This window comes from Drosophila innubila, assembly GCF_004354385.1.
Source record: "Drosophila innubila isolate TH190305 chromosome 3L unlocalized genomic scaffold, UK_Dinn_1.0 0_D_3L, whole genome shotgun sequence".
Lineage (NCBI taxonomy): Eukaryota > Metazoa > Arthropoda > Insecta > Diptera > Drosophilidae > Drosophila > Drosophila innubila.
Window position 1 is genome coordinate 19,629,010 of NW_022995376.1, and position 12,206 is coordinate 19,641,215.

The following is a 12,206-nucleotide window of genomic DNA, read 5'->3' on the forward strand; positions in this document are numbered from 1 at the left end:
AATTCCAACAAAAATGCTGCAAAAATTTAAAAAATTCTAGCTTAAGAAATTAGAAAAATTTCAATTTAGTCAAATTTTTGAAGTTGCAACTGAATTTTTTTTTTATTAAATTAGAACAAGCTGCCAGATCGAAAAATTTTGTAGGGTGGCAGCCCCAATTAGAAGAACAAGAATAAACATTGCTGCCTTTTAAAAAACAGCACAAACGTGGAAACTTTGGAAACGTTTATCCGGCGAATTGAGTGAAATTCATATCGAAATGTTGGAGGAAACGTTTAGTGAATATTTTCTGTGCAACTTCAATGATGCAGTGCAGCTGGAGGGTAAGGAAAAGGAATTATTGAATGTTAACAAATGTAAATAAATTTTTCAACAGATTTACCGGCTGATGGAAGACTTCGCAAGTTGTGGACGAGCGAGGAGCTCTGGACGGTGGAGGAGCTACAATTGATAATCATACGTTGGAAGGAGAAGGGAGAGAATCAATTAGGGGAGACAGAGGAACTGCTAAATGATTTCCTGCAATTGATTTTCGCATTTGTGCAGAACAATTTCACTGGACCCTTTGACAAGCTGTCATCCTGCACAGAAATGTTGTCCAACTTGCAGCTGGACAACTGTGATCCCTTGGAGCAACTTAAGGCCAGTGGAGAGGAGCTGAATCCCAATGTAAAAAGTGCACAATTGTTGCTAATAGCCAAGCAGATTCTGGATGCTTTAATTGCCGCTCATCCCACATCGAAGGTACTTTTCTTGAAATCCCCTTTTTAGACAGACTTATATTCTCAAATCCTTCGCAGCTGCTCATCTGGTGGCGTCTGCGTTTGATTTGCCTGCATCAACATATTCTGGACGACTTGGCAGGCTCTTTGTACGAGGACTTCAAAGTGGCAGCAGCGGATCTGAACTCCCATCTGGAGGCATTTGCCACAAAGGAGCTGCAGGCTCTCTTGCTACTGGAGCTGGCCAATGGCTATCTGCAGTTCCACCGCTCCGATTTGGCGTGTCAGAAGTTGGATGAGCTCTGTGCGCATCTGCAGGTGGAACTACGGGTGGAGGGATTGCTGGGCATGCGCACCAAGTTCCAACAGAAGGCCTTGCCTCAACTGTGCCTCAAGGTGGTGCAGCAGCAGACTGAGGATCAATGTTTACCCACAGCAAAGCTGAGCAATGCACAGACAACTTTGCCGCAGCTGCTGCTCCTGGAGGATGACACACGCCTGGAGCGGATACGGTTTATAGAGCTGCAGGACAACGAGGTAATGACGCTGCCCAGTGTGCTACAAGCGCTCGTCCTGGCCAAGGTGTAAGTGCGAGTCTATCAAAGATTAACAGCAAATATCTATAAATTGATGCCCTTTCCTTTCTCCAAATCTAGCAAGCAGCTAAAGCGCTCGCAGCCCAAAGATCGCCTGGCGGATGAGCAACTGGAGCCGTACACACAGACTTTGCTCTACCAGGAGCACGGACCGTTTCAGGTGCGGCAGGCGGCTCTGCTCTTGAACTGCCACCAGGAGTCGGGTCAGCGTCGCACCGTTGAGCGCAGCTGGAAGCAGTGCGAGGAGTGCGTCAAGTTATTGGACACCGTGGAGCGACACCCACTGCGCACACGTTTGTCCTACGGATTTGCCGCCTTCTTGCAACCCAAGTGGCAGGTGCAGCTGCAACTTGTGGATCTGCTGCGTTCGCTGGGCATGACCAAGACCGCATTGGACATATGCCTGCAGATCCATGCCTGGCAGCAGGTCATCGAGTGCTACACCAGCCTGGAGCTGCGTCACAGGGCGGCGGAGATTATACGCCAAGAGCTGGAAAAGAATCCCACCGCCTTGCTTTACTGTCTGCTCGGCGATGCCATCGATGATCCCCAGTGCTATGAGCAGGCGTGGCAGCACTCCAAGCAGACAAGTGGCAAGGCCAAGGCTTATTGGGGCAACTACTTCTACAGGCGGGCGGATTACGCCCAGGCCATAGAGCACTTCGAGAAATCGCTGGAGATTAATTCTCTGCAGGAATCGATTCTGCTGCGTTGTGGTTACTCTGCCATTCAGCTGGAACGCTGGGAGTTGGCTGTCAAGTGTTATCTGGCCTACACGCACCTGGAGCCAAATGGATTTGAGTCGTGGAATAATCTGGCCAAGGCTCTGATCAAGCTAGGAGACAAGCAGCGTGCCCATCGCATTCTCGGGGAATCCCTCAAGTGCAACTATGGCAACTGGAAGGTGTGGGAGAACTACATGCTCGTATCCGTGGACACCAGTCACTGGGAGGATGCCATGCGTGCCTATCAGCGTCTGGGCGAGCTGAAGCAACACTATCTGGACGAGGAGGTGCTCACGAGGATCGTCTACGGCATTGCCCGCCAGATGCAGTCGGATTCCACATCCCAAGCTGCCTCCAGTTCGCTGCAACGTCGCATCGCTCAGTTGCTGGGCCAACAATGCGTTCAGCATGGCAACGAGCCGATGGTCTGGGAATTGTCCGCCCTGGTGGCCTTGACGCCACTCAAGAAAGCGGAGCGTCTGGTCAAATCCTATCGTGCGTACACGGCCAAACAGATGGGCTGGGAAACCAAGTCGGCACATGCCAAGAAGGCGCTGAGTCTCTGCCTGGAGGTGGCCGAGTTGTCCCAGGCTGCAATCAAGGAGCACGCGACGGATGAGAGTGAGGCGATGATCACCTCACAGCTCAACTCGAGTCGACTAGCGGCCACCTCCTGCCTGAATGCTCTGAAACGTGCCAGCCTGGTGGAGGTGCCCAAGGAGCAGCAGACGCAAATGGATGAGCTGGAGCAGCAGCTGACGGAGCTCACCAAGATTGTGCAGCAGCGCATGCAGAAGACGTAGTGGCGACACCTGGATTCCCTTTGTACATACATATATTTGTACTAATGTATTTAATAGTAATAATAAAGCTAGGCTTATAGCGTATTCAACTTGGTTGTGATCAGGACACGCACACTCTGATCAAAGGCACCGGCGACGGCCAGACCCAGCTTATCCGGATGCCAATCGAAGCTGTGCACCGGCTGAGAACTCAAGGTCACGGCGCTGACCATGTGCAGCTTGCCAGCGACTCCCTCTTTGCTGCCATCCGCATCCTCGATGACCCGTCGATCGGGATACTCGTATTTCCACAAACGTATAGAACCAGTTCCTCCGCCAGTGAGGAACACATCACGATTCTGCGGCAAATGACGCACAGTCCACACAGTTGCCTTCGGTCCACTGATGACACCATTTGTGCCCACACTGCGTCCAGCATTGCGTTCCTCCACCCAGCTGAATCCCTTGCTGGGATGCTGGGTTCTCATATCGTAGACCAATAAACCTCCCTCCAGTGTGGTCACAGCCAGCTTGTTCATGGGAATATCGCGACGATCAAACTCCAATCCGCAGATGCCATTCTTAATGGTTGCCTCCCAACGCACGGCCAGCGCACGCAGGTCGAAGAGCTTCAGGTCGCCGTTGTCGTAGCCGGCGGCAACAATTCTCTCCTGCTCGTTGTAGGTGTTCCCAAAGGCAACGGCCCAGCAGTCGCGCCTGGGACTCGACTTGTTAATGCCATCGCCCATTTGGGTATTTGGTGGTGGCGATATGTCCACCACGGGTGCCTGACCCTGGCGTATGTCCCACACCTTGACGGCGCCGTCGCGACTGCCCGTTACAATCTCTGGGGCTCCACATTCTAGTTGTGTGCCGCCAATGGCATCGATGCAGTTGATTATCCCACTGTGCGCCTTCACATTGTACACGGCCATGTCAGGTCGCTCCAGATCGCTGTAATGTTAAAGAAGCAGTAATGCTAGATTTCAGGCTCAATCTTTGTGGACTTACAGCACTTGGAGGCGGCCCTCAAAGTCGCCAATGGCCAGGTGACGATTGCGGAGCGAGGAGGCGCCAAAGGTGCCGCATTTGAATGCCGCCTTCTTCTCCACGGACTTCACCTTGACCAGCTTGTCCTCGTTCAGCTCGTAAATGTCCAGAATCCCATGACTATTCGCCTTTGAGCCAAGCACCACAAATTTGGCCGAGAGTGGAATCCATTTGGTGTCGTAGACCGTGTAGTTTACGGCTTCATGCAAATGTTCAATCATTTGAGGCTTGTCCATCTTGCCGGGCTGCCTTTATCAGTTGACTTTTATAGGGCAAAGTATAAATTACAATTGAATTGTTTGAGCATTTGAAAAACAATTTGTTTTAAAAGTCAACAACATCGTTGCTTTGGTGATGACCAGGGTTGCTCAAACAACTAGCTTGCAATCGATATGTCACTGTTTACCACAAGCGATATTTTCAAGCTATCGATAGTTGAGTGGAATTATCGAACGTGAATTGGATGCCGTAACAAGGCAAAAAATATACAAAGTAAATTGAGTTTTATTAAATAAAAAGTAAATAAAATGCTGCGCCAGTTGCTGAATCACACCTCGGCGACTGCTGCCAAGACAGGCAGCAACGATTTTGCATTGGAATTCGTGCGCTGGCGACGAAAGCCACGTTGGTTGCCGGTGGCCAAGAGCAAAGTGTTTCGCGTGCCCGAGCGGAAGAAGCAGACGGAGGAGGAGCGCACGGAGCTGATGCGGCTGCACAACCAGTACAAGTGAGCACAAAAAATGTACGCTTCATTAAAAGAAATACCTACATTTATTGATATTCCAAATTAGAACCCAGCTACGCTCGGTGCGGCAGTATTTGCGGGAGGAGGTGATCCGACATCAGGAGACGTCCACGGCGGACCACATTGTGCTCACGCCGGAGCAGGAGGAGGCAGAGTTCCAGCGTTGCCTGGATGTGAATGCTGCCTGGAATGCAAAGATTGCCAGTGAGCGGGACGCACGTCTGGCCAAGGAACGGGAGGAAAAGGTGGCCTATGTCCAGGAACGTCTGGATGCGGGCAAATTGCGAGCTGAGGAACGTCGTGAGCGTGCGGATGAACGCATTCGTATGGAGATCGAGGCATCCAAGACATTCATTACTAGAGACAATCTGGATGAAGCTATTGAGACGGCACTGGCCAATCCTGTGGACCATAACTTTGCCATTGATGCGGCTGGGAATCTTTATAGAGGACGTGCTACGAATTCGTTAAACAATTGAGACTAGGTATTTGTTGTTACTCGTATATTAAAGAGCATTTTCTCATAACCAATAGAGTTAAATAATTTATAATTAATTTCGCTCCTAAACTAAACTAAGTCAAAGGCAAAGAGCTGAAGAAGACCGTCTGCTATGTAGAGGATGCAGCTTGGATGCCACTTGCCGGAGCTGCTTGCCGCGTCGCCTTCTCCTGCTGCTCAAAGAGATGCACCCAGTCGGGAGTGGCCTTCAGCTTGGCCTGGATGGTGCCCAGATTGATCATGTCTCCGCTGCGCTGTTCTCGATTGCTGCTGACTGACATGAGTTCCTAAGGAAATTTAAAAGAATGTTTTAATTCTGACAAATTCATTTAGATATAAACTTGCCTGCAGGAAACCTGATTCCAGGCCCATGTCTAGATCAAAACGTGTGTCGCCCAGCAACAGTTTAACACGTCCCGATTTGTAGCGCAGTATCTTGCCAATCTGCCCCTCCTCCAGCTGGTGTAACACACTGTGCTTGGGCGCATTAACTGCTGTGGTTGAGGGAATGGGGCTGTTAGAACGATCCGTTGATGTACTCGGCGCTGGCTGTTCTTTGGCAGCGGGTACATCGTCAGCATCGTCTGTCACACAGGGAAGCACGTTGGGTAATTGCATGACAAAGATTTGCGACTGCGTCGCTTCGAGAAAGGCGCCAATGCTGCGGGGATAACGTCCATATTGTGCTGGAGGTTCTTCCAGACCGGATTGAGCAGCCATGTGCAGGCTCTGCAGATCCTGTGTTATATCTAGCGATTCTGTGAGAGAGTTGCACATTAAATGGGGTAAATAGAGTCATAAAAACTAGACTTACCCTCCTTTTTGGGCTTGAGATTTGGAATGGATGCGCTTTCCTCTTTAACGCTGTGTTTTTGGCTGTGCCAGAGTCCTAAAATGGCAATAATTGTATCTTAGTTGTCAAGTATATAGTATCTATATATAACCAACTACCTTCGCTCAGCATTATCGGCTTGTAGGTCAAATCAGTCTTGTTCAGCTCCGTTTCGTTATCACTATCGGCTTCATCGTCATCACTTGCCTCTCCGATCAGTTCCCGCACTCGCTGATCCTGGAACTTGTCATCTTTGCGATCTGTGCGCTTACGCGATACTGCAACTTCTTCGCCTGCCCTCGCATAGGCCGATCCGCCGCTCGAGGATTTGCGTAAATGCACCGCACCGGCTCCTTCCGAGAAGACGCCGGTTGTTTGTATAAGCGACGAGTTGCCTCCTCCTCCTGCCCCGCCTCGTCCTCGAGCTGCCCCTGCACCACGTGCTCCTCTTCCACGACCTCCGCGTGGCTGTGTAAAGTCCTTGGACGTCTTCACATTCCTGTGTAAAACAATATTACATTAAAATCGATGGCTGAATGGTTTTATTTAGCTACTTACGTATTCTTGTTGCGCACAGCATTTAAATTGGGAGCAAAGACCTTCTTACTGGCACCCCGTCCGCCCAGGGTCAAGTCCCTGGCTGGCGTCAACCTCGTCATGCCATTCATCATTTTATTCTGGGAGGCAGCATCACCAGTTGCTCCATTGCTGTTGTTGTTGGCGCCCGCTGCAGCAACAGGCGGCGCTGTTGCTGACAGTCTCTTGGCGGGCATGGCTGATTTCTGCTGGCCTTTATCACTGTCGCTGGCCATCTGTGGCCAATTAAGTCAATTAAATGGACTACTCGATAAATGTTTACTAAATACCGTGGCTCTTGATGGTGTTTTGAGGTTATTTGGCAACAGTGCTGCCACTCGGTTCAAATAGTTGGTACCAGAATAAAATTTCCGATCTGGCAAACTTGCGTATTAAAACAAGTTGGCAGCACATTTGTAAATCTGGTCAAAAAGTTGCCAGCACTGATTTAAATTTTAAATAAATTGCAAAATGAAAAATGAAATAACTTTGCAATAAATTAATAGTTTGATGAAAATTTTAAATACGAAATTAGATAAAATAAAGGTAAACATTTGAATGAGGGGCTTAAGCTGTCACTCTTTGGAAAGAGAAGTCACAAAAATTTGAAAATCAAACCAGTTCAAAAATTGTTAAGCAGCCCTTTTCGCGCCAATTTTAAATGAATATATGACTTTTTTAAAATAAAAATAATTTAACTGATTTGTTTATTTATTTACTAGATTACGCATTCGAGGGAATGAGAAAGAAATTAATAAATTAAAATAAAAATAATAATAATAAATTCGAATTGCATTTAAGAATTCATGAAATGCTCCGACACAAACGATAATAAACTTAGTTACTACTAGTTTGTTATCACTTAAAGCATGTTTTGTTTCTGGGTAACGAGCGAACACGGTCACAGACAGACAAAAAGAGAGAGATATAGGGAGGGAGACAATGAGAACTCAGTCCGCTACCCGCTGCTCGTGCGGAGCGTAATTATAGTAAATGAAATATTTCACTATAATGATAATTTACGTGATTACAACAAATTTTGTTTATTAAGTGATATGCTTACACGCGCTTTGTCCACTCAATTGAAAGCGGAAAGCTTTTGCGAATTTCATAACATTTTGTTTTGATATGGTTAGTGTTTCGAGACTACTTGCCGTCGTCGGACGTATTATAGTCAGACATGGATCAAAAGGTGGAACAACCAGTTGAAGCGACGTTAACAACGCCTGCTACATCTGCGGACTATATAGAAAAAGCTTTGGCGCGTGCCTACAACAGCGAAAGCTTGCGAGTGGAAAGCTTTCATAGTGAGGCCATTACGCAGACTGGTGAGAACTTTTGCAGCGTCATCTACCGGCTTAAAGTATCCTATCGCAAGAGTGAGAATGCACCGTTAGAGCACGGCAATTACATAGTAAAGGACTTAATTCCCGTTATGGCCGAACTTGGCTCCAATGAGAAACTAATGTTCGAAGAAGTGCTGCCCGTTATGGCGGAAATATTGGATAAAGCTCCATCGACGCTGGGGGAAAAAAAGCTGAGTGCTGAGTAAATGACACTTGCTTCTTTGCATTTTAAATTAATATAACCTCTGAGTATATTTCAGTTGTTTGTACGTGGAGCGCTTTAAAAACAAGGAACTTTATTTGTTGGAGGATCTTGGGGCATTGGGCTATGTTACATTAAATCGCTACATTGGTCTGTCTGCGGAAGATGCCCGTTTGTGTCTTCAAAAGGTCGCACAGTTCCACGCTGCCTCCATGGTGTTGTTACATGAGCAACCATCGTTGGTGTCGAATTTGGCCCCCTCACATTTTAGCAAGGGCTTAGAAGACGCCTTTACCCATGTACTTATCGTCAAAGGCACAGAGTTTGCAGCTGATGTGGTCGACGGACTTCCAGGCATGTCTTCTATAGCATCAAAAATGCGAGCTCAATTACCAGAGGAGTATGGAAAGCGAATTCGTGCTGTTGTCGATCCAAAAAACAGCGCGTTCCAAGTCATTTGTCACGGTGATCTCTGGGTAAACAATATAATGATCAACCAGGAAGAGAACAAAGCTATTATTGTAAGTAGATAATGGTAATTGTAAAATAGATTTACATTGTTAATTAACCATTTCATTTTTCAGGTGGATTACCAATGTTGTTTTGTTGCCAGTCCGGCAATCGATCTTATGCTCTTTTTTTACACCAGCCTTCAACTAGACGTATTACTACACCAACGGGAGAATTTATTAAAGTACTATTATCAATGCCTTTGTGAGACGCTAGCTGCCTGCAATTATTCAGGATCCATGCCAAGCTATGAACAACTCCAAGACGAAATGCAACGTTGCCTTTTCTATGGGTATTATGCAACCGTCTGTGAGCTGCCGATTTGTTGTGCCTCCAAAGAAGCGTCCAAGGACTTTACAGCCCACACTTTCGGTAACGAGGAGGCAATAAAAGCGAAACGCCATCAGCTCTTTGACAATGAGCGAGTTCTTCAAATGTTGCAAGCAACTTTAGGGCACTTCGAAGAGCAAGGCATTCTAGAGACGTTGTGAAAGATAATTCCTTCTGATAGTATTTTAGTGCAATAAAACGTAACTTCTATAGTATTCAAAATTAGTCGTTTTTGATTGTTGATAATTTACAGAATTCATGTTATCATGTGTTTTCTGATAATGAAGCATTGCTACTTCTTATCACTGCTTTGCCTAAGTCATGTTTTATAAAAAATAGTAGCACTAACAACTTTATTACTTTATTTTAGTGAACTTTACGGACTAGATAAGTAGCATTTTAAAATTTGGGAGCTGCTAAATTAAGATTTTATCTTAAAGAATTTTCTTTTAACTTTATTTTAAATTCTCAATAAACCAATAAACACAAATTTATTACAGTCAGATTTTTATAAAAATAATCAAAAATACTCATTATCATTGACGAATATGCATAAAAATCAATAACTTTAAAATCATGGCGAAAATACGAAGATATCTTTGAAACGATCATTATGGTGTTATTCTTCTTCTTGTATCTTTATTTCTTGTTGTTGATTTAATGAATTTAAAAAACGGAAATAATCATGTGTTGTGATCCCTGATATATACACCCGGGATATTAAATTTTTTTTTTGAAGTATCCCTTTAGAAGCGACTTTAAATAAATAAAGTTAAGCAAATTCTAATATTAGTTTGTTTAGTATGCATAAAAGTCCTTTATTGTAAAGAGTTGTTCATGCTCAACTCATTTCTGTAAATGAGAAAGGATGTGATTCGCAATGAAATTGGGAATCCCCTCCAGCTTAGGCAGCTTCTGATACTGCTATGACAGCTAAACAACCTGCATTACTCAAGTGTTGCTTCTTGTGTTTATAAATAAATTTCGTGTCTGCCAAAGTTTCTGGCCAAGATTTACGAGTAGGAGTTCTGGCTATTGAATACAAATGCGTGTGTGAATATGGGTGTGTGTGTGTGTGCGTGTGAATGTATGAATGCGATGCATGTGCCTTGTTTTGGCTGCACAGAGTGCGATAAAGTTGGCAACGCTTCCCCTTTTCCCATTCCCTCCCCTTCGAGGTGTAAAATATGCAAATCGCTTTGCAGTTATTCTTAGAAAGTTGTCAGTTTCCAAGTCGAGCTGATCCAAGCGTGCAAACGGCAAATGCACTTGACACCCTGCAACTTGCTACTTGCTACTTGCCACTTGCAACTTGATACTTGCTACTTGCAACCTGCAACTTGTAAGTTGTAAGTGTTTAAAAAGCAATTTATTGTTCTGCCTAAAGTAAGCACCTTAACTCACTCCTTGGGTTGGCCTTTTAGTAAGCTGAATCTTTTGAATATATAAATGTTATATTGTATTTTATATCTGTTGTTCATGTGTCTTGTAAGCTCGCCGCGGGGTTTTATAGTATTTTGATTTAAATCAAACTATTTTTCAACACATATTGTAGAGATTTGTGACAAAATTACCTAATATTATCAATTAAAATTTAGTTTATGTACGATCGGCCTAAAACCCCTTTAATTTAATTACCTATCGAAAAAAAATTATCTTTTGGTCGTAAAATTTTAAATTTGGATAGTCAACTTTATTTTCGTCACATTGGACTTCAATTAATTTCAAATTAATTGCTTTGCACAACTAAGATTGAATTGGCAAATTCGACCAGTTAGTAGTTATATATGTAAAGTATTTTTACTAACAATTTAAATAATAATAAAATAAAGGAAATTAATTTTGAGATTTGCACACAAGAAAATAATCTTTTTAAGAATTTCAAGCTCAATGTGTGAACTGCATTGGAAGGAGAATGCAATGGACTCAACGGTACAGTTTCCCAAATAGACAAGCCTGGCAAATGTCCAGTCCGAAACCTCAGAGCCAATAAGCTCAACTGTCTGTCTGTTGCTTTGAACTCCATCGGAAGTAGCACCCAAACTACAGTTCTTGTTTTCTTTTTTTGGGCTGCTGCATCTCGCATTGCAATCGGAGTGAAAATACAAATCAAAGACAGGCCGAAGTTGTAGTTGGGTATTGGTTTTTGACTGCTTGGAGGCATTAATTGCATTCTGCAGCATCACATTGCACTTTCAATTAGTTGCAAATGCCTCGACGCTGACCTCCGACTACGAATTGGGGTCCAACTTCGACTCCGGCTTTCGTAGCCGTCGGCAAAGTAACAGGAAACGGAAGTTAAGTGCTGAGGCGAGGCGTTAAGTAAAATCAACCCCAACTCAGAGGCGCTGCCAGTATGAGTAGAAACTCTGTGGAGATGCAACAAAGTAACTTCCCAGCCATGACATTCGAGAATTATGCATTAATTGAAAGGTGATGTTGACTTCAGCTTGGGGAGTTTGACTTTAGCTTGGGTGCAACTCTACCAGCGAGTATAGATTTGCTTTGGCAGTTCCTTTTGCCCAACCGAAAGTTGACCTATGCTCGGTTTTGCCTGCACCTTAATCCCTTTACCCCCTCTCTATATGCTGCCGGGCATTTCATGCAACCAATGCAAACATCAACGTTCTGTCTAATGCATTTCAAAATGAATTTATGGCTTTTCTTTCGTCTTGCAGGTGGAATGTTGAAGGGTAGGAATGACTTTGAGGGTTTGTTGTCTTTGCATTTGTTTATTTTCAATGTTAATTAAGGCTTACGATTACCCAAATCGGCTTAAGGGAAATCTGTCTATTTGCTTTCATATGAGGAAGACGGTATAGCTTTCAGTTCCTCGTTTCTTATCAGAAAAATCGCTTCACAGTTTTTTCAATTAGCCAACAGTACTTGAGAGGGTTTCTGTTCTATTTATGGATGGGGCTATAGCCCACACACAATTAAAGGCAATAAATTTGCACATAAGACCATAAATCAAAGTCCGATCATAATCGCAAAGCAAAATAAAACAAATAAATATAGTAAAGAAAAAGTGCGAGTGAATATTCAACTTCCCTTTGCTGGCTATCGGCCAACCCCCAATCCAAAGGGGGTGTTGGGGGAGCCCCATTGACCACAAAAAGCTCTGGTAGTTGAGCCAAGTCGATGTCCGTACATCGTTCGGATTGTCTCGCTTCGTTTATTAATTGTCCAACTGTCTCCAATCATAATTAATGAACTTTCAGCACATCCTACAAGCGGGTCACATCCTCTAACCTCCGCCAGTTAGTCCGGAATTCAAATAAAACTCAAATA

At 44.6% G+C, this 12,206-nt stretch overlaps 5 protein-coding genes across 5 annotated transcripts; 3 read left to right on the plus strand and 2 right to left on the minus strand.

Moving 5' to 3' along the window:
• Nucleotides 1-218: 218 nt before the first annotated feature.
• Nucleotides 219-2,930, plus strand: LOC117786536 (tetratricopeptide repeat protein 27). The gene is made up of 4 exons (XM_034624849.1): nt 219-323; nt 377-744; nt 801-1,306; nt 1,379-2,930. Exons 1-4 carry the CDS (start codon nt 260-262, stop codon nt 2,844-2,846), a joined length of 2,406 nt encoding a protein of 801 aa, XP_034480740.1. The 5' UTR covers nt 219-259; the 3' UTR covers nt 2,847-2,930.
• On the minus strand, nt 2,863-4,222 carry LOC117786538 (WD repeat-containing protein 92). Its single transcript, XM_034624851.1, has 2 exons — nt 3,837-4,222; nt 2,863-3,779 (listed from the first exon to the last, which is right to left on the minus strand). Exons 1-2 carry the CDS (start codon nt 4,109-4,111, stop codon nt 2,921-2,923), a joined length of 1,134 nt encoding a protein of 377 aa, XP_034480742.1. The 5' UTR covers nt 4,112-4,222; the 3' UTR covers nt 2,863-2,920.
• Nucleotides 4,223-4,309: 87 nt separating this feature from the next.
• Nucleotides 4,310-5,144, plus strand: LOC117786539 (probable 28S ribosomal protein S26, mitochondrial). The gene is made up of 2 exons (XM_034624852.1): nt 4,310-4,602; nt 4,667-5,144. Exons 1-2 carry the CDS (start codon nt 4,403-4,405, stop codon nt 5,097-5,099), a joined length of 633 nt encoding a protein of 210 aa, XP_034480743.1. The 5' UTR covers nt 4,310-4,402; the 3' UTR covers nt 5,100-5,144.
• On the minus strand, nt 5,109-6,832 carry LOC117786537 (DNA-directed RNA polymerase III subunit RPC4). Its single transcript, XM_034624850.1, has 5 exons — nt 6,510-6,832; nt 6,071-6,450; nt 5,934-6,008; nt 5,465-5,877; nt 5,109-5,406 (listed from the first exon to the last, which is right to left on the minus strand). Exons 1-5 carry the CDS (start codon nt 6,761-6,763, stop codon nt 5,230-5,232), a joined length of 1,299 nt encoding a protein of 432 aa, XP_034480741.1. The 5' UTR covers nt 6,764-6,832; the 3' UTR covers nt 5,109-5,229.
• An 829-nt stretch (nt 6,833-7,661) lies between these two features.
• LOC117788715 lies at nt 7,662-9,137 on the plus strand. Its single transcript, XM_034627556.1, has 3 exons — nt 7,662-8,075; nt 8,134-8,596; nt 8,660-9,137. Exons 1-3 carry the CDS (start codon nt 7,708-7,710, stop codon nt 9,074-9,076), a joined length of 1,248 nt encoding a protein of 415 aa, XP_034483447.1. The 5' UTR covers nt 7,662-7,707; the 3' UTR covers nt 9,077-9,137.
• The last annotated feature ends 3,069 nt before the right edge of the window (nt 9,138-12,206 follow it).

Excerpts from the sequence above, each read along its gene's own strand:
- LOC117786536 (XM_034624849.1), top strand. The coding sequence starts at position 260 with ATGTTGGAGGAAACGTTTAGTGAATATTTTCTGTGCAACTTCAATGAT. Across the intron at positions 324-376 it reads TGATGCAGTGCAGCTGGAGG|ATTTACCGGCTGATGGAAGA; the intron begins GTAAGGAAAAGG and ends ATTTTTCAACAG. Across the intron at positions 1,307-1,378 it reads GCGCTCGTCCTGGCCAAGGT|CAAGCAGCTAAAGCGCTCGC; the intron begins GTAAGTGCGAGT and ends CTCCAAATCTAG.
- LOC117786538 (XM_034624851.1), bottom strand. The coding sequence starts at position 4,111 with ATGGACAAGCCTCAAATGATTGAACATTTGCATGAAGCCGTAAACTAC. Across the intron at positions 3,780-3,836 it reads GAGGGCCGCCTCCAAGTGCT|CGATCTGGAGCGACCTGACA; the intron begins GTAAGTCCACAA and ends TTAACATTACAG.
- LOC117786539 (XM_034624852.1), top strand. The coding sequence starts at position 4,403 with ATGCTGCGCCAGTTGCTGAATCACACCTCGGCGACTGCTGCCAAGACA. Across the intron at positions 4,603-4,666 it reads CGGCTGCACAACCAGTACAA|AACCCAGCTACGCTCGGTGC; the intron begins GTGAGCACAAAA and ends ATTCCAAATTAG.
- LOC117786537 (XM_034624850.1), bottom strand. The coding sequence starts at position 6,763 with ATGGCCAGCGACAGTGATAAAGGCCAGCAGAAATCAGCCATGCCCGCC. Across the intron at positions 6,451-6,509 it reads GCTGTGCGCAACAAGAATAC|GAATGTGAAGACGTCCAAGG; the intron begins GTAAGTAGCTAA and ends TGTTTTACACAG. Across the intron at positions 5,407-5,464 it reads TGGAATCAGGTTTCCTGCAG|GAACTCATGTCAGTCAGCAG; the intron begins GCAAGTTTATAT and ends AAATTTCCTTAG.
- LOC117788715 (XM_034627556.1), top strand. The coding sequence starts at position 7,708 with ATGGATCAAAAGGTGGAACAACCAGTTGAAGCGACGTTAACAACGCCT. Across the intron at positions 8,076-8,133 it reads GAAAAAAAGCTGAGTGCTGA|TTGTTTGTACGTGGAGCGCT; the intron begins GTAAATGACACT and ends AGTATATTTCAG. Across the intron at positions 8,597-8,659 it reads AAGAGAACAAAGCTATTATT|GTGGATTACCAATGTTGTTT; the intron begins GTAAGTAGATAA and ends TTCATTTTTCAG.